This window comes from Xyrauchen texanus, chromosome 7, assembly GCF_025860055.1.
Source record: "Xyrauchen texanus isolate HMW12.3.18 chromosome 7, RBS_HiC_50CHRs, whole genome shotgun sequence".
In the NCBI taxonomy this organism is placed as follows: Eukaryota; Metazoa; Chordata; class Actinopteri; order Cypriniformes; family Catostomidae; genus Xyrauchen; species Xyrauchen texanus.
The window spans coordinates 1,648,069-1,669,393 of NC_068282.1; the positions used below are offsets into that span (position 1 = coordinate 1,648,069).

The following is a 21,325-nucleotide window of genomic DNA, read 5'->3' on the forward strand; positions in this document are numbered from 1 at the left end:
ATCATTTGGACGTTTACATTAATTTGAAAAGTTTTTAGATTATCAAAAGTTTTGTTTGTGGTGGTTTTTGTGTTGTTCTCATTTTGTGAATGCAACTTTTAGCGAAAATATATTGACATGTTGTCGGTGGTACTGATGCGAGTAACGCCCCGCCCTCCGCCAAATACAGACCAATCAGGGACGAGCAGTGTCAAGCGCGTGTGTCTCCGGATCGCTGCAGAATCACGCTGCACACCTGCAACACACATCCTCGAGATCACAACACAGTTCACTATTAACTGCTCGATTCAGCTGGTTAAACTCGATCAGCAGTTATTTCGGATCAGCTCATCAAACGGATTATTCATCCATCAGAAGAGCCGTTTATCTACACAAGACTGCGTGAATCACTGATAAATCCGAAGGAAAACAACCCATCCGTGTTGTAATAGAATAGAAAGCCTTTGTACTCTCTCTCTCTCTCTCTCTCTCTCTCTCTCTCTCTCTCTCTCTCTCTCTCTCTCTCTCTCTCTCTCTCTCTCTCTCTCTCTCTCTCTCTCTCTCTCTCTCTCTCTCTCTCTCTCTCTCTCTCTCTCTCTCTCTCTCTCTCTCTCTCTCTAGCATCACAGGATGGCTGATGTCAGTGCAGAATGCAACATAAAGGTCTTGTGTCGATTCCGACCCCTGAATCAGTCTGAAATCGTCCGTGGGGACAGATTTATTCCCACATTTCAGGAAGATGACACTGTCATCATTGGGGTGAGTTCAGTTTTCCTCTTGCTATTGTATAAAGAATGAGTGGTTTATCATAAGTGACGCAGATGAGATCACAGTCTTGTCCAAAGTTTCATTTTCACACTCATCCACTTGCTATATGAATATACTGATGATACGTTAAGATGAAATTTAGTTTAGTAGTGTGCTCATATTTACACTTGAGATGTTGGTGTAGCCACGCCCCTTCTTTCCATAACCCCGCCCTCCAAAGATACCAAATGAGCTTTATTGAGACCGACATCGAGCAGAAACGGTTATGTAAAGGGATTACCGGGCGAGAACCGGCTTGACGGTTAAAAGTGTCAGACAGCTGACCGTAAATCTCTCTCTCTCTCGGTCCCACTGCAGTCTCCAGTCGGCCTTTATCCCTCTCTGAGGCTTGATTAGCCTGATTAGGGGCCGGGTGTGCGGAATCACGACCCGCCCTCCACCCAAGCAACACAACAGCGCCTTCTACTGACAACTGTTATGAACAACATGGCATAAAAATGGCATTAAGCCTCAATAATTCGCTGCAACTACAATACTATGAGAATGCGTAAAATGATTGACAGGTCGAAAGCGTCATTGTCTGCGGCAGTTCAATTTGCCTTTTTTTAATAATAGGATCAGATGGGCAGATTCGATTCATATCAATTAACATTGCATTATTAGACACTATACATACAGATATAAACAGTATTGGGTAAGTAACAAAAAAGTAACTACTTCTCTAAAATGTATAATCAGATTACTTTACTGAAAAGTAATCACATTACTAATTACTTTACTTTTAAGTTACTCTCTTAAACACTTGTCGCAGACATATTTTTTATGCTCAACAAATTAAAAATATCTATTTCCTCCTTGTTCATCATCACATACACATACATACATAGAATAGAACATGGAATTCGCATTTTAATTGTATTACACATAAATAATGTTTTTAGAGATATATGTAACCTAATTAATGTACTTAAAAGTAATTAGTTAAGTAACTGTAATCTGATTACAATAATATAACATGTAATTCATTACAGTACTTTGAGGTGCATAAAAGTAATTATATTACGGTAACTAATTACTTTATTAAATACACTTTATATAAAACATATTGAATGCTGAAGTTTAAAATGTAAAAACTAGAATTTTCTCTGGCTGCCGTTCTCTATCGCACACTCGCTGGGTCTGTCCCGGGCAGATTTGTTGTTGACACTGGTTCAGATGAAAGTGAGTGAGCATTTTTGGGTGATGTGAAGCGATACAGCAGCTTGCCCGCATCTCACCCACACCTGCCTTGCGGTGGATATATCCACTCTCCATACAGTGAATCCAACCCCGTGTTTATTATGCACGGGACATGTGTTGCATGTAATGAATAAGTGTTTACAGCTCCACACATTCAGTTTCTGTGCTAGAATGTGCAGTTGAGTCAGGTCTGTACCTTCTGGAAATATATATATGCCAGTTTTAGCCACAGGAAGTGGAGAAAAACATTAGTTCTCTTACGAGAGGTTCTCTCGTATTGCGTAAGCTAGCTTACGCTACGGGAAAGATTCATCTTTTCTGAGATATTGAAGCCAAAAAATTATCCTTAATTTTTGTATCCATTGTCAACGCAGTGCGGCAGCTGCAGACCTTGAGCGGGCTAGCTAGCGAGCTCATAGGTTGCTCTGCGGCAACTGCTGCAGCCTATAGCGAGCTTGGGCGAACTCGCATCCAATGAGAGGCGTCCGGCGCTCACTGCATCAAAGCCCGCCAAAAGGGCGTGACTAGAGTGCATATAAGCGTAGTTCGTAGGCTGGAACCCTGATTTTCATCTCTTCAGCAAAGCTCTCCGCGATCGCTGACCTGGAAGCCGCGTCGCCGTTTGAGGGGCATCTAGCAAGCGTGGACAGCGCTAGAAGAAGCCGGCCGTCTCAGCCACCTTCAGCCATCCTGCGAGCTACGCCATCCGACGACGTATCCTTTTATTAAGCAAGCTAGTTCTCAAGAACTATTCACAAAAGAGTACTGAGCGTCTTTTTCAAGATGCCTCGCTCCACTTGCGCCTCATGTCGCGCCCTTCTCAGCACAGGAGACCGCCACATCATCTGCGCTCTCTGCCTGGGACTGGGGCACGCAGAGCTCGCCCTCACTGAGGGCGGATGCGATTTCTGCGAGGAGCTACCGATGTCGACCCTGCGGGCTCGACTCGAGCGATCAAAGCAGAAACCGCCCGCGCCTCTACCCTCAGCCAGCGCAGGAAGAAGCGCCGCTCACAAAGGCTGCCGGAAACTGTGGTTGAAGCGACTGCCTCGCCGGAGCCTCTCCCTCGAGCATCGCTTTCACCCTCCCCGCCCCGGGACGCGCAGTTGCCGCCGAGCGGCCGCACTGCTGCCATCTCGGATGACGAGCGGAGGATAAGGGCTGCTGTTCCATCATGGCTTCGGACAGCGAGGAGTGGACAGGCTCCCAAGCCTCCTCCTCAGCCCAGGAATCCAGCAGGACCGCGCCGAGTCGAAGGGAGTTAACACGCCTCCTCACACAGGCCGTCGACCGCCTCGGGCTCGAGTGGTCACCGCCCCTGAGCAGGCACCCAACAGACTCGACGGCTGCTTTCTTCAAAGCCATCGCCGCTCTACACCCGCGGCCGGGCCGCTCCCTTCCTGCCGGAATTACATACGGAGCTTGCAAAGTCGTGGAGCGCTCCGTTTTCAGCCAGGACCCGTTCACACGTCTCCACCTCTCTGGCGTCGGTGGGCGGCGCCACTGAGAGAGGCTACTCCTCCATCCCCCGGTCGAGGACTTCGGTAGCAGCACACCTTTGTCCGCCCTCCGCGAGATGGCGTTCCAAGCCTGTGCTCCGTCTAAGGCCTGCAGAGCGACTTCGCCTATGTTGGCAGCGCCTATTCCGCCGCCCGGCCAAGCCGCATCTGCTCTGCACTCAATGGCCGTTTTACAGATCCTACAAGCAGACCTTCTTCGGAGTGGGATGAGAAAGGCAGGCACCCAGAGGCTGTTACTGATCTACTGGCGCGACAGACCTCGCCCTTCAGGCTACCAAAGCTGCAGCCCAAGCTCTAGGGAAGTGCATGGCCTCGCTGACTGTGACCGAGAGACACTTATGGCTAACACTAGCCGACATGGGAGAAGCAGAGCGCTCCACGTTCCTCAACGCACCGCTCTCTCCAACCGGTCTCTTCGGCTCCGCGGTGAGTGGCATTGTTGACCGCTTCTCAGAAGTCCAGAAAGCCACCCAAGCCATGAACCTCTTCCTGCCGCGTCGCTTAGCTCCTCTGCAGGCCGCTCACGTGATCAGCCTCCTGCACGAGCCTCTTCACAGCGCCCAGTTCAACAATCTCCAGACTTCTCAGCGTCGACAGGGCGGCCGCCCTCGATCAGGCTCAGACAGCCGCCGCGAGACCGCCTCCCCGCGGGCCTCGATCTAAGGTAACTCTGAAACCCGAGCAGCCGAAGTCTTCCTAACTGTGTTGAACAAGCGACGGCTCAGTCCGCCGCGGCGGACCACTGTCAAAGCTTTACCCCCTGTCAGTCCCCTTCTCTCAGGCTACTACAGTGGTGAATTTAGCAGCCAACAAGCCGGTGACACTGCCCGCTTGCTCTGCACTCAAGCGCCGTTTTCACGGCGACCCAAATAAATCTTGTAAAGAGCAAACATGTCTTATGTGTAGAAAAAGTGCCCACAACCCAGTGTTCAGCCCCTACACACAAGCATAACACATCCCGTGCCCCTATCAGAGCACGCTCTCATAAAGCGGTTACTGAACCGCTCGAGCGTCAGAGTCAATGAAGGCGCCCACAAATGCGTCGCGTGCGCCCATTCTCTGCCCGCTCTGTCACACGACCAGCCCTATGTGTAGAAAATGTGCCCACAATCCAGTGTTCACTTCTGCACACAAGCACTGCATGTCTCGTGTCCCCACCAGAGCACGCTCACATAAAGCGGTTACTGAACCGCTCGAGCGCTAGAGTCAATAAATGCGCCCGCAAATGCGTCGTGCGCCCATTCTCTGCCCGCTCTGTTACACGGCCAGCAACCATTCCTCTGTGTGTAAGTCCCGTGCCCATGACTATGCTTGCGCATCACGTAACAGATGTGACTCTTTCCCCATTCATTCCAATCGGAAGTCACTCACAAAACAGCCTGTTCATGCTGTCTGCGAGCAATCATGCATGAACACACTAAACGCGCTCACACATTTTGTTCAGCTCTGTGTGCGGCAATCAGAGCGAATTGGCCATTCACCCTCTAGCGTTACGCTTCAAAGCGTGGGAAGCTATTCCAGGGATATCCAAGTGGGTGTTAAGCACAATACAACAGGGCTATTTGCTACAGTTCGATCACCGCCCCTCGCTTCAGAGCGGCTCGAAACCACTGTGAACACGGAAGCAGCGTGCATGCTTCGTTCAGAAATAGCAAGCCTTCTGTGCAAAAGGGCCATAGAAAAAGTGCCACCCTCTCTGAGCGAGTCGGGGCTTTACAGCCGTTATTTTCTTGTTCCCAAGAAAGACGGCGGCCTCAGACCCATATTAGATCTCAGGGTTTTGAACAAGGTGCTTGCAAAAAGACCGTTCAAAATGCTTACAATCAGGAAACTCCTCGCGCATGTGCGCCAGGGGACTGGTTTATTTCTCTCGATCTGAAAGATGCATACTTTCAGATTCAGATAAATCCCGTCACAGGCCATTCTTGAGATTACGCCGACGGCCAGGTTTATCAATACACCGTCCTTCCGTTCGGCCTGTCCTTAGCACCCGTACTTTCACGAAGTGCATGGATCGCGGCGCTTCGCACCCCTGCGGAGTCAGGGTTTGCGAATTCTGAACTATTTGGACGACTGGCTGATTATGGCTCAGTCACATATGGAGCTTCTGTCTCACAAAGCAGTTCTCCTCAGCCATCTGAACAGTTTGGGTCTTGCAGTCAATTGGACCAAGAGCTCACTACAGCCCAGTCAGACCATTTCCTTCCTGGGAATAGAACTAGACTCCGTGGCAATGACGGCTCGCTTATCTACACAGCGCGCACGCCGTGTTCAGCGACTAGCCGCATCTTTTCAGATGAACAGCCTCACGCCTCTGAAGAAATTCCAGAGAGTGCTAGGTTACATGGCCTCAGCCGCAGCAGTACTTCAGCTGGGTTTACTGCACATCGCCCGCTTCAGCATTGGCTAAACACCCAGCGTCTCGCCGGGCTTGGGCCACAGGCGCCAGCCCATCAAGGTGACTCAGACCTGCATATCAGCTCTGCAGCCCTGGACAGTGGCCGAATGGTATCAGCGGGGAGTGACAATGGGAGCTGTATCTCGCCGAAAAGTCATCTCGACAGGCGGCGTCCAACACGGGTTGGGGCGCGGTCTCGCGAGGGCTCTCCGGTTTTCGGCCTATGGTCAGTTCAGGAAAAGCTCCTTCACATAAATTGTCTGGAAATGATAGCGGTCGAGTGCGCGCTCGTGCGCTTTCTCCCGGTCATTCAGGGTCACCACGTCCTGGTCCGTTCGGACAACAGATCTGTGGTATCCTACCTAAACCGTCAGGGCGGTGTCAGATCCAGGAACCTCTTCCATCTGACAAAACGCATACTGAGTTGGTCCCAGTGCCACCTGCGCTCGCTGAGGGCGACGCGCGTGCCAGGCCACCTGAGCGGCGGCCCGGACAGACTGTCCAGAGACAATATTCCCCCAGGGGAATGGTCCCTGCACGCTCAAACAGTCCAGGCGTTATGGCACCTATTCGGCAGAGCAGAGATAGACCTCTTTGCGTCCAAAGAGAACTCTCACTGCCCAGTATTTTTCTCGAGCGAGGAGCAGCTGGCCCAGGACTGGCCCAGGCGCCCGCTTTACGCCTTCCCTCCCGTCTCGCTATTGCCACAGGTAATGCAGAGGATCAGGAAGCGCGTCACTCGGTGCTCCTCATAGCCCGCGTTGGGAGAATCAGACATGGTTCCCGGAGCTTACGCAGCTGTCACTGACAGCGCCGTGGCCCATCCCAGTGAGAGCAGATCTCCTCTCTCAAGCTTGCGGCACAATCTGGCATCCCCACCCAGAGCTGGGCTGCATGCGTGGGTGATCAGCGACTACCCGTCGCTCTGCCAGAAGGAGTAATAAACACCATCATACACGCTAGAGCCCCTTCCACGAGAAGACTCTATGCGTCAAAATGGTCTGTGTTCTCAAAATGGTGCACCGACAGAGACCTGGACCCACGGACATGTGGGGTGTACGTCGCTGCTCAGTATTTCTACAAGAGCTGCTGGATGAGGGCAGATCCCCATCCACGCTCAAAGTGTATGTGGCGGCCGTTGCGGCGTTACGCTGAACCCCTGCACGGCCAGTCATGGGGTAAAAGCGAGCTGGTCATCCGGCTTCCTCAGGGGAGCTAGAAGGATGAACCCCGCGCCCCCATCGGTTCCTATCTGGGATCTTTCTATAGTTCTCGAAACTATGAAAGCCCCCTTTCGAACCACTTCAATCCGTGGATTTGAAATACCTTTCACTCAAAACCGTTTTCTGACTGCCCTGTCATCAGTCAAGCGTGTGGGAGACCTTCACGCGCTGTCTGTCAGCGCTGCGTGTCTTGAGTTTGGACCAAGTGACTCCAAGGTCATTTTAAAGCCTAGACACGGCTATGTTCCCAAGGTGATCGGTACTCCTTTCAGAGCACAGGTCATTTCCCTATCGGCGCTGCCAGCACCGGATAGCGACGCGACGCCAATCTCCTTTGCCCGGTCAGAGCACTGAGATTGTATACTGCACGCTCCGCTGCTTTCAGGCGCTCGAGCAGCTTTTCGTTTCGTTCGAGGGCGCACCAAAGGTCTCGCCGCCTCGAAACAGACACTATCTAGATGGATAGTGGACGCTATTGCTGCTGCATACGCGTCAAAAGACCTGCCATGCCCGTTGGGCATTAGGGCTCACTCCACTAGAGGCATGGCATCCTCGTGGGCATGGTCCAGCGGAATTTCCATTCACGACATATGTGTGGCAGCGGGATGGACTTCCCCTCCACCTTTGTCAGATTTTACAATATGGAAGTGCCCGCTCTGCAGGCAAAACTACTAGCGGTTTAATACGCTACAGCTCCCCTGGTGAGCTGCACTGATGGGACACATTCCACACAGACCGGCACCGCGCTCTGTCGTTCCCGTCCTACTATGTGCTTATGTATTACACAATCAATGACCCGCATTCTTGCCGGCCAAATATTATTTCCCCACTCATAAGGGCTCCCCGGGTCCCCCTTAATTCCCTGGGGCTTATACAGTGGATGCTTGAGCGCACGGCGTTGACAATGGGTTCCCGTAGCGTAAGCTAGCTTACGCATATCTGAGAGAACCTCTCGTAAGAGAACGTATCGGTTACCTAACGTAACCTCGGTTCTCTCTAGATGAGGAGCGAGTATTGCGTAGCCGGCCGTGCTCGCGCCACGAGCGACTTTTCGCTTCAGTCAATGAAAACCAGGGTTCCAGCCTACGAACGGCGGGCTTTGATGCAGTGAGCGCGCGGACGCCTCTCATTGGATGCGAGTTCGCCCAAGCTCGTCTATAGGCTGCAGCAGTTGCCGCAGAGCAACCTATGAGCTCGCTAGCTAGCCCGCTCAAGGTCTGCAGCTGCCGCACTGCGTTGACAATGGATACAAAAATTAAGGATAATTTTTTGGCTTCAATATCTCAGAAAAGATGAATCTTTCCCGTAGCGTAAGCTAGCTTACGCAATACTCGTTCCCTCATCTAGAGAGAACCGAGGTTACGTTAGGTAACCGATACGTTTTGCCCATTGTGCAAAGGTGCCTGGGTTTGTTCCTGGTAGGCAGCAGATGCCCTAACCCCACCCTAATCCTAACCATATGGAGCCTGTGGCTGAGTAGCCTGTCAGGAACATCGCGATTCAACGTTCTCCCATCGCGTGGAGCTTCAGGAAGGAAAAGAAAATACAAATAGGATACTGCATTACTTTTTTAATTGCACCTAGTTGTGGAGCGGAGGGGGGCGGGGCCGGAATATCGCGCGCCCGGTCCCCAATCGGCCTGATGAGGCGCGTGAGGGATAAAGGTGGCCGGTGACGATTGTTCGAGGGAGAGAGAATTACGGGCATGTCCGTCATGTGTGTTTATTTTTGTGCTTTGAGTTTTTTAAATATGATTTATGTTGACAAGCCGGTTCTCGCCTCCTCCTTGCCCATCCTTTAACTGTTTTACACTAGTATACACACAAAGTACCTGTATCATAACTTCATGAACGGTTATAAAAAAGAAGACGCATCACCTAGACATCACCACGTTACATCCTGGTCGTCGGCTAAATAGATCCACAACATACATCATTTCAGTAGTACACTCAAGACTCAAATGACGAGTCAAATCATACTCTTCATGTGTTAAACTTGCTATAGTTTACTTCCATGTTGTTTCTTTATCAAATATTAAGAAATGTAATGTCTCTCTTTGGCGTAAGCCCCGTCTGGCGGTCCGAAGAAGTTGAGTATTCGGAACCGTCATATCCCGCAGGAGATAGGAGGCAGGGGCGAGGCACCTACCCCCATGCAGGACGGGACTCAACAGGTGGTGGTGGGGTGGAGGAGGTTGCTGTGTTAGCACACTGAAACAGCAATCTGATAGATTGTAAGCAGACTTATAAAGCAACGGCTTACATGTGATTGGCTAGGAGCTAGCTAGCTAATGCACAGCTTCTAGTCTTCCTGCTAGAACGACGCTTAAATGCCAAACCCACAGGGCTTATTTTTACCAAGCACGCAAATGCACTGGTGTATGTAGAGAGCAAAGATTAGCACACATGCACACAGATGTAAATAGGGTACATTTTAAACTGTGTTTTTACGGCAAGTAAAACGAGCAATAGGAGTGTTGGATTAAAAGCCCAAATAAAATAATAAACAAATGGCATATCGGATGAAACTAGAGACTCTAATCGTTTGACTCAAATAGGTTTCAATGTAAAAAATGAATTTGTTTTCTTACCAAACCAGTTTTAGTGGCGTTTCTGACTAAGACAAACTCCGCTGTGATCAGCGCCATGTTGTTTTGTCAAATGACTCTGTACGTTGAAAGTTTAACCCTTTACTGAAAAGCACAGAGTCTCCTGAACTGAGATCACTCGGTCTAAACTAATTAAATTTAAGTGTTGCGTAAAGCAAAGCCAAACGTCCACATGTGCACACGGGGTCACATGATGTCAAGCAGAGTGCTTAAAAAAAGACATTAGTTTAATGACTTTTAATGCAATACAAGTGCTTATAACTTTTGACCAATAGATGGCGCTGTCACTTAATATGGCATTGTCAAGGCTTGTGTAATGGGAGCCAGCTGTGCAGTGTGTAAACCTCACTCTTCTGACCTCAAGAGTTGCACTAGCGACTGACGGCTGTAGCCTTTAGCCTCCTTGTTAGCGCACCCACCTCCAACGTCGGAGACGTGGGTTCGAGTCCTGTTCGGAGTGGGGCGACCAGGACCGGTTACACTTGATCACAATCCTTTGGCATCTTGCCGTATAATTCGTTAATGTGTTACACGGTCAATCAAAAAACCTTGTGTCATGAGTGTCCCTAGATGATACACGGCAAAGTTTGTGCAAATCGGATTCTGGCAGGGTGGAGGGCGGGGCCGGGTTGTGATTGTACACACCCGGTCCCTTATCAGGCTAATTAAGCCTCCGAGAGAGATAAAGACCGATGGCAGATGTGGACACGTCCGTCATGTGTGTGTTTGTCTTTTGTTTCAGTTTTATATTAAACTATTATTTATATTGTCAAGCCGGTTCTGTCCTCCTCCTTTCCATTGAACTACGTTACACTGGTGCCGAAGCCCGGGAAGGAGGAGGAATGCCCGTCGTGGAGTCCTCGTCACTGCCGTCCACCCAAGGGAGCACCGCTGCCATCCACCGGGGGAGGGAGTAGACCGACCGCCCGGATGGGGTGGACGGCCACCGTCCGCGAGGCGAGTGGGGACTGAACTCCCCGACCACCTGGAGCGATGGAGCCGCTGCCAGGGGCGGAGGAGAGCCCTGCCATCCCCCAGAAACGCGGAGGGGTTGAAAGGAAGACCGCCGTCCGCGAGGGTTCTGACCGCCGGGGGTCGTGAGTCTGACTCCGGTCCACCCGGGGAGAAGCGGCTGTGCTCCACCTGAGAGGGTGGAGAAGTGATCGAGGACCATGCGATGGTGTATCAGAGAACTGGCGAGTAGGTTTTATATTGATTATACACACCTGGTCCCTTATCAGCCTAATTAAGCCTCTGAGTGGGATAAAGGCTGATGGCAGACGGTGGTGCGACAAGAGAGAGATCGTTTACGGACATGTCCGTCATGTGTGTGTTTGTCTTTTGTTTCAGTTTTATATTAAACTATTATTTATATTATCAAGCCGGTTCTCGCCTCCTCCTTTCCATTGAACTACATTACACGGATGTACGGTCTAGGAGTAGTTTGAAAAAAGGGTTTTCAATTTATTCAAAATCACAGACAGGAAGTTAAGGCTGACCATGGGAAATTGGGTATCAGGCGACTCTGTTATGTAGGAATCTAAGGTGACCAGTCACATGATTTTAGGCCAAACTGTTCAAAAGTTATAAGCAAAAATAGCAATTTTTCATATGTCTTGACCACTAGGTGGTGCTATGCAGAAACTGTGCAGATATAGTCATATCATGCTTGTGATGACATATACCAAGTTTTGTGTCAAAATGCGAAAGCGTTGCAAAGATACAGTCTCACGTTCATTTTGGCCTGCATGTGGTCGAATTCGTTGATTCGTTGGTTTGGTCAATCATCGTAAATAATATTTGTTATGAGTGTCTCAAGATGATGCATGCAATATTTCAAGCGAATTGGACATACGGTCTAGGAGGAGTTCAAAATAGCCGAAAATCTACTGGCGAAGCCTAATACGACGTAACCTATTGGGACTCTACCCAAGGAGTTCGAGGAAAATAATTGATTTTCTAGGACTTACGGTTTAAACGTGGTACGCAGAAACATCAACTTTGAACTGTTGGTGGAGCAAGATGGTTTCAGTTAGAGACCCCAAATTTGGTGTGAGGGCTGTTCATACCCACACCTATCAGTGTGCCAAATTGCACCATTTTCCTACGTATGGTTCTATGGGCTGCCATAGACTTCCATTCAAAATAAAGCACTGAAATGTAATTCTTTCATTCATGTCGACACGTCCAATGTCACATCTTGGCAACTCGGGTGTCATCTAGAATTCTGAGTTTCCCACATGTAAATACGACTTCACCTGGTCATTCGTGTGCTCGGAACTCGTAATTTCGATATTTCCGACCCCACTTGAAGGTTGCTTATGTAATCACTGATGTAGGTAACTATGAAGGGTTTGTTGTGGTATAAGACCTTGTTGTGAAGTGAGTCTGTGCACGTCTGGTGTGATCTGATTCCCAAATGTTATTGAGGTCCCAGCACGACTACTTATCTAGATGTGTGTGTGTGTGTGTGTGTGTGTTTTTTAGTCAGTGTCTGAGTTGCATAACATCGCTTCAAAACACATACTAATCTGAAATTCGCCCGCTGTCTCTATCCAAAGCTCTGCTCATTTCCTGTTCAGTCTGTTCTTCTTGTGCTCGTAGACAAAACTCCCACTTTTGACCAGTTCTGAATACTAAAAAGAAGTTAAAGGAGCCATTAATAAAATTAAACCCATCACATTCTCTCTCTGCTGATAAATAATACAGTGTGTTCTAGTTTGATCTGATGTTAATTGCTGTGATTTAGAAACAGATTCACTGTAATTCAAATTATTCAGGAGAAACAACAACATTTAAATGGCAAATCAGATCTAGTTACACACACACACACACACACACACACACACACAAACACTCACAAACATACACTCACATACTCACATACTCACACACACACACACACACATACACACAACATTTTGCCAAAAATGTACTTTTTTCCTTATTTATCTTATTTGTCATTATATATATCTGGGTGTGAATAAGGTGGCCAAAAAACTGCTTTTGTTTTGTTCTCAATCATGTCGACTGTATCTGAGAAACATTTTGTGTTGACACGACAAAGCAATCAAAAGTTACAACATTACAAATATAATTGATCATAGTGTCCAAAAACATCTCCAAACAAATAAAAGATAATAATTGTACATAAGAACTAATTACACATGCAAACACAACAATGACTAAAGGTTTGCATAGCATGCAGACATGATTTTAGTCATGAGATTTCACAGAATGAGTTTCATTCTGTGTCATTTGAGTCATCATTGAGTCTGTGTCGTGTATTTGGCGCCATCTCCTGGTGGTCATATGTAACATTGTGCTTCATGTGGATTATCTAATGATCTATACATCTGATTATCTTGTGTGTGGACTCGATTGAAAGATAATCACAGACTCTAAATAATGATATGTGTTATTATATGTTCTGTTTATATTTTGTGTAATTATAAGTGAAAACGCTGCATATGAGCAACACTTGTTCGCATGAAACATCATTTTCAAAGACATATATTTAGCTGTTACTTGCTATACAAATATGCTGGTTGTATTTTACTCTTTGAGAGCACAAGTTTTGGAGATGCCAATACTCGATTCAATTTCTTATTAAGGTTTTCAGTGCAATATTCAATATTTGCATGCCAAATTGCGATTGGTCTACAGTTCACAGCAATCCATCCTGCAACTGAATTCATCAATCAGTCCAGATTTATTATAAGGGCTTGTTTAAGGATGTACACCTGCGTCACACGGACACTTTTGGAGCGTCTCACTTTGGTTGTGTAGCGTCATATAAATGCAAATTTTAGGTTGCTGTGTCAAGTTAAACATATTTTAAATGCTTGAATTGCACCGCAATCTTGTTTATTACAGTCCAGGGACATGATTAATTGCTTACATTTTTTAATGCGTTATTATTTATATGATGAATCGCACTGAATTAACACTAGTATCACAGGTAATGCAAATCTAGTAATAAGCACACATACTTGCTGTCAGCTTTGGCAGATATATTTGTCTTGCTGCTTAATGTTACATAAACATCTACATCTTTTCCTCATCAGTACCGCGATGACTGTAAATGACTGAGCTCTGCTGGACTGAAGCGATTAGTGCGTATCCGTTGTGGCCGTCTCTTAATCTTCCTCCTCACATCCCTCATTCTGTTTCTCCCATACGCACTTAATTTCATTTGCTGTTTAACTCTGGGCAGTCTGGTAGAATGTTAAATAAGATTGTGTTTTTACACAAACACAACAGTGTTGGGCTGATGTTGATTATCACATTTCTGCAGCCTCTCTCGCATTACACCACCAACTGCAGATTTAAAGTATAAACACAGTGTGGCCTCGTTTTATGAAGCTCATATTGATTTCTGCAAGCACAGAGCGGTAACTCAATCAGCGTTTGCTCTATTTTAAGAAGCGCTGGAGAAATGAAGCTGAGCTATGCGAGTAAATGTTAAGTGTTCTGTCAGCACAAACATACACCGCCGTCTGTATTCTACATCATTCTCAACCCAGACATCAATATAGTGCAACAGTGTATTTTTCCCATTCAGTTTTTGCCTTAGAGATTTCATAAAATCCTTCATAAATGCGTTCTAAACCAACCAGCTCTGAGGTGACTCACAACATTACAAACTTTAGTTTCGCCGCAAAAAAGTATTTAAAAATCAGACAAAAATACTGACTGTTTACTTAATGCCTTTAATGTGGGAATGAACTACAAATACCATGATGCATTGCGAATGACGTAATCAAATTCAAATGATTGGAAAAATGTAAAACTATTGATTTAAAGTTGTTGATTATATGCATATGTGTTCTACCTGTTCTACCCGCTCCATACGGGAATCGAACTGGCGTCAATGGAGACGGGTACGCTATTAAAGAGGCTAAAGGCTACATCCCCTAGCGTCAGTCGCTAGTGCACCTCTTGATTTCATGAGAGTGAGGTTTATACGCATTGCACAGCTATCTATCAGCTGACCACTGTTACACTCACTCCCCTGAACCTCACTCCCATCCGGGTCACGGCACCATTGTGACGCTCCTGTTCAACCCGCTCCGTACGTGACTCGAACTGGTGTCTCCGGTATGGGAGACGGGTGCGCTAACAAAGAGGCTAAAGGCTACAGCCCATAGCATCATTCACTGGTGCACCTCTTGAATTCAGAAGAGTGAGGTTTATACACTGTAGCACGGAGGAGGGCGGGACTGGGCCGAAATGATGCAAGCCCGGACCCCACCCTCCTCCGCGCTACATAAACATTGCATATCTATCTATTATCTGGCTCCCGTTACAGTCACCCCCCCAAAACCTCACTCCCAACCGGGTCATGGCACCATTGTGACGCTCCTGTTCTACCCGCTCCATATGGGACTCGAACCGGTGTCTCCGGCATTGGAGACGGGTGCGCTAACAAAGAGGCTAAAGGCTACAGCCCCTAGCGCCAGTCACTAGTGCACCTCTTGAGGTCAGGAGAGTAAGGTTTATACACATTGCACCGCTATCTATCAGCTGACCACTGTTACACTCACTCCCCTAAACCTCACTCCCAACTGGGTCACGGCACCATTGTGACGCTCCTGTTCTACCCGCTCCATACGGGACTCGAACCAGTGTCTCCGGCATGGGAGATGGGTGTGCTAACAAAGAGGCTAAAGGCTACAGCCCCTAGCACCAGTCGCTAGTGCACCTCTTGAAGTCATGAGACTTCACGCCATCATTGTGACGCTCCTGTTCTACCTGCTCTGTACGGGACTCAAACCGGCATCTCTGGCATGGGAGGCAGGTGCGCTAGCAAGGAGGCTAAAGGCTACAGCCCCTAGCATCATCAGTCGCTAGTGCACCTCTTGAGGTAAAGAGAGTGAGGTTTATACACATTGCACATCTATCTATCAGCTGACCACTGTTACACTCACTCCCCTAAACCTCACTCCCAACTGGGTCACGGCACCATTGTGACGCTCCTGTTCTACCCGCTCCATACGGGACTCGAACCGGTGTCTCCGGCATGGGAGACGGGTGTGCTAACAAAGAGGCTAAAGGCCACAGCCCCTAACGTCATTCACTAGTGCACCTCTTGAATTCAGAAGAGTGAGGTTTATACACTGTAGCGTGGAGGAGGACGGGACTGGGCCGGAATGATGCACGCCCGGACCCCACCCTCCTCCGCGCTACATAAACATTGCACATCTATCTATCATCTTGCTCCTGTTACACTCACACCCCTAAAACTCACTCCCATCTGGGTCACGGCACCATTGTAATGCTCCTGTTCAACCCGCTCAGTACGTGACTCATCCGCTGTCTCTGGCATGGGAGGCAGGTGCGCTAGCAAGGAGGCTAAATGCCACAGCCCCTAGCGTCAGTCGCTAGTGCACCTCTTGAGGTCAGGAGAGTGAGGTTTATACGCATTGCACAGCTATCTATCAGCTGGCCATCGTTACACATAGAACTAATACATTTTAATTTTATGGCAAAATATTCAGATATATACAAACATATAAGTAGTTTGAGAGAGTAGGGAGAGTGACTCGATTGCGTCATTCACAGTGCATCATGGGAGTGGCCGGATCTGCAGAGCTCTTTTGGCGCACTTTGTTTGCTAACTATGCTGCATTTGAAGACTTACATGTAGCAACAGAATAGCCCCACCAGTCGAAAAGCTCTGATGTACTTGAGTGTGTTATGTGTATGTGGACACTCTTGAAGTCTTCTGTGAATCAATTAAAGCTCTTTTCCCCATGGAAACAGTCAAGAGAGACTAATTAATGACTGAAGCTCTTGATGTGTGAGTGTGAATACTTTACATATGTATAAGATGGTATTCGTTATCAAGTGGGCCAACGGCAGTTATTTCTGGGGTCAAAGACATCCATCTAGCGCATGTTTATCACAGGCTATAACTATACTCTAAATCAACAGATAAAGCACCAGACATTCTGTCAATTTGTATTAGATTTCATGCTTAGTGATAGTGGCACCTGGTGGCCGAGGTTGGTACCTCATGCTAATTGTTAGCTAGCAAGATTGGAAAAAAGTGTTTTGAGAAATGTTTTATTTAAGAGACCAAAAAAAGAAGAAGTGATATATATATATATATATATTAGGGCTGTCAATCGATCGAATTAATTACATGGTGTCCCGATTAATTAATCATGATTAATCGCAATTAATTGCATATACAAATATTTGCCGAGAAAGCCCCTCATACACTCACCTAAAGGATTATTAGGAACACCTGTTCAATTTCTCATGAATTCAATTATCTAATCAACCAATCACATGGCAGTTGCTTCAATGCATTTAGGGGTGTGGTCCTGGTCAAGACAATCTCCTGAACTCCAAACTGAATGTCAGAATGGGAAAGAAAGGTGATTTAAGCAATTTTGAGCGTGGCATGGTTGTTGGTGCCAGACGGGCCGGTCTGAGTATTTCACAATCTGCTCAGTTACTGGGATTTTCACGCACAACCATTTCTAGGGTTTACAAAGAAAATGCCTTGTTGATGCTAGAGGTCAGAGGAGAATGGGCCGACTGATTCAAGCTGATAGAAGAGCAACTTTGCCTGAAATAACCACTCGTTACAACCGAGGTATGCAGCAAAGCATTTGTGAAGCCACAACACGCACAACCTTGAGGCGGATGGGCTACAACAGCAGAAGACCCCACCGGGTACCACTCATCTCCACTACAAATAGGAAAAAGAGGCTACAATTTGCAAGAGCTCACCAAAATTGGACAGTTGAAGACTGGAAAAATGTTGCCTGGTCTGATGAGTCTCGATTTCTGTTGAGACATTCAGATGGTAGAGTCAGAATTTGGTGTAAACAGAATGAGAACATGGATCCATCATGCCTTGTTACCACTGTGCAGGCTGGTGGTGGTGGTGTAATGGTGTGGGGATGTTTTCTTGGCACACTTTAGGCCCCTTAGTGCCAATTGGGCATTGTTTAAATGCCACGGCCTACCTGAGCATTGTTTCTGACCATGTCCATCCCTTTATGGCCACCATGTACCCATCCTCTGATGGCTACTTCCAGCAGGATAATGCACCATGTCACAAAGCTCGAATCATTTCAAATTGGTTTCTTGAACATGACAATGAGTTCACTGTACTAAAATGGCCCCCACAGTCACCAGATCTCAACCCAATAGAGCATCTTTGGGATGTGGTGGAACGGGAGCTTCGTGCCCTGGATGTGCATCCCACAAATCTCCATCAACTGCAAGATGCTATCCTATCAATATGGGCCAACATTTCTAAAGAATGCTTTCAGCACCTTGTTGAATCAATGCCACGTAGAATTAAGGCAGTTCTGAAGGTGAAAGGGGGTCAAACACAGTATTAGTATGGTGTTCCTAATAATCCTTTAGGTGAGTGTATAACAATAATTCAATATATAATGATGAAATAATTATACATAGTTATCTTTAAATTAGGGCTGTCAATCGATAACAATTTTAATTGAATTAATTACATTGTGTCCCGATTAATTAATCGTGATTAATCGCTAATATGAAATAATGATACATAGTTAAAAATTAAAAAATAAATAAATAATAAATATATATAAAATAGAGGGCATTGCGATTAATTGCAATTCTTTTTTTAAAGCATTATTTTTAATACAATTAATCGCACTGAATTAACACGTTAAATTGACAGCCCTAATATATATATATATATATATACGAAAATCTGAGAATTTTTTATTATTATTATTTTTTTACATAGGCTCAGGAAGGCACTTAGACACTTAAAAAGGGCTTTTGTACGTGTGTTCTTAATGTAAGAAAAACATTTCATGTTGTGAAGTATTTAAATTCTCTGTATGTGTGTTTATTACACAGCTACACAGATATTGTGTGGTCAAATATTGTTGTATAATGACACTAAACTCTCTCAGGGCTTGTCATTTCTCCATATAGTTGTGGTATTTTAATGTATTTTGTATCACTTCACAATCTTTTTCTTCTCACATAATATAATCATTTACACTTAACCCTCTAATGGTATTGAAGAATGGCACGTCCCTTTAGTATCCGCGGTCATTTTTGACCAGAAGTGTCAGATGTGTGACAGTAAGAACAATAAAAGCAAACCAATTTCGGCTGATTTAAGCTGTTTTTTCAGGTGGGATGTGTGTCATTCCCATGTTCCAGTAGCTGTTGCACTTCCATGCAGCCCATCATTGGGGGAATCCCTTGTATGCCCCGGATCTAATTTAATATTTTATCACAAGATATGCATTTGAATATGTATTTAGACATGATCAAACTATTATTTGTCAAAGTTTAACATTTTAAATTGGATTTGAAGTGTCAGTTTTTGCAGTTAATGTCATTATGCTTCGATCAAACCTGACCATGGTGTTACAAACACAGAATAAACATTTATATACCAATCATTTACAACAAATATACTGATGTAATAACTCAAAGTAAATCAGAATAATGTCAAGAACATGAACAGCAACAAACAGAAATGAACTGCAAAATTATGAAAATTAAAATACAGTATAAAACATTTTGCAATTTCAAACTTTCTATTGTAAAAATTTTTTTATGAACATGTTTGTGTGTGTGTGTGTGTGTTTTGCACTGAGGATGTTTTAGAGTCTCAACCTGTAATTTCTGCCTGTTTATTTCTTCATTGTGGCCGATTTATTGATTGTATTTAACATAAAAATATTATGTTTCCCATTAATGTTCAATGGTGGTCGGTCAGTTTTGACCACGAATACCAAAGGTGACCCTTTTCTTTACGATCACTTATACTTGGCGGATCAAACCCAATTTATTTTTTATTTATTTGATGTATAGATGCCAAATGGAGGAAAAGTCACCAAGATACAGGAAACCATTCTTATTACATGAGGAAAATGTATTTAGGTCAAAAACGACCGAACACCGTAGGAGGGTTAAATCAATGTTTTATGTCCATTTATGCATTTATTTGATAAGCAGCAGTGTAATAAGTGAGACAGCTGGCATTTATCTATAATAAACCCCTTCAAGCTGATGCAAGTCTGCTTCATTAACTGTACATTATCCCTTATGTGTTTGTGTCTTACAGGGCAAGCCGTATGTCTTCGACAGAGTATTCCCCACTAACAGCACACAAGAGCAGGTGTACAACACCTGTGCCAAACATATCGTCAAAGGTGAATTTGTGTTTATGTGTTTAAAGGATATTGCAATATATATATATATATAGCTGGTTATTTGGGTCAGAAAGCATCTGCACCCAGAGCACCCTCACAACTGTATAGAAATGCATTAAAAACCATTCAGAAGACCTTAGCAACTAAATAAAAACACCCTGACAACAACCCAGTAAGTGTGTTAATATGCATGAACAACATTTCGTTCTATTAACTGGCTTCTCAAGGTAGTTCACCATGTGCTGGTGCTCTATAAATGTTTGATGTATTTCTCTCTAGAGCTTCGGCACATTATAATTAATCTGTCTCTGTTTTTCACCACAGATGTTCTGGAGGGATACAACGGCACCATCTTTGCATACGGACAGACGTCTTCTGGAAAAACGTTCACTATGGAGGTACAAAACTTACATTTGAAAGGCTACTTTTGACTTATTATTGAATAGTTGAGCCAAAAATGACCATTATGTCATTTCTTAACCCTCATGTTGTTCCAAACCTGTATAACTTCTTTCTTATGTGAAATGCAAAAAGAGATATTTCGAAGAATGTTCAATGCTCTAATGATCACTAATGATGTCTGTCTCTCTCAGGGAAAACTTCATGATTCTAACGGAAGAGGAATTATTCCCCGGATTGCTGAAGACATCTTCAACCACATTTACACCATGGATGAAAACTTGGAGTTCCACATTAAGGTACTTAATTTACACATCAGTTCAGTTGTTTTCATGTGAAGATATTAAGAGGTTAATTTTGAATTGCACAAATACATTCATTAACTCTTCATCTTTACAATTTTTTTTCTCTCTCCTCAGGTCTCGTATTTCGAAATCTACATGGACAAAATTCGTGACCTTCTTGATGGTAAGTCTGCAAACTATATAAACTATAAGAGAAGTGCATAAACTTTAACTACAAACTATAAACAACTATGAACTGTAACTATAAATAAAATATGCGGTATATTCTTTAACGCAATACACAAAATATACTGTATATTATTACTATAAACAAACTATATAAACTAAAACTATAAATCATAAACTATATACATTATATAGTATAATTATAAACAAACTATATAAACTAAAACTATAAATTATAAACTATATACATTATAAAGTATAATTATAAACAAACTATATAAACTAAAACTATAAATAATAAACTATATGCATTATAAAGTATAATTATAAACAAACTATATAAAATAAAACTATAAATCATAAACTATATACATTATAAAGTATAATTATAAACAAACTATATAAACTAAAACTATAAATAATAAATTATATGCATTATAAAGTATAATTATAAACAAACTATATAAAATAAAACTATAAATCATAAACTATATACATTATAAAGTATAATTATAAACAAACTATATAAACTAAAACTATAAA

General features: G+C 44.9%; 1 protein-coding gene across 1 annotated transcript in view; it reads left to right on the plus strand.

The window, feature by feature from the left end:
- The first annotated feature begins 530 nt into the window (after window positions 1–530).
- kif5ab (kinesin family member 5A, b) overlaps window positions 531–21,325 on the plus strand; it is a 61,234-nt gene continuing 40,439 nt past the window's right edge. The window contains exons 1-5 of the mRNA XM_052130803.1: window positions 531–738; window positions 19,826–19,913; window positions 20,238–20,311; window positions 20,507–20,611; window positions 20,732–20,780. Coding sequence (XP_051986763.1) covers window positions 610–738; window positions 19,826–19,913; window positions 20,238–20,311; window positions 20,507–20,611; window positions 20,732–20,780 — 445 coding nt within the window. The 5' untranslated portion in view covers window positions 531–609. The remainder of the gene's footprint in view (window positions 739–19,825; window positions 19,914–20,237; window positions 20,312–20,506; window positions 20,612–20,731; window positions 20,781–21,325) is intronic.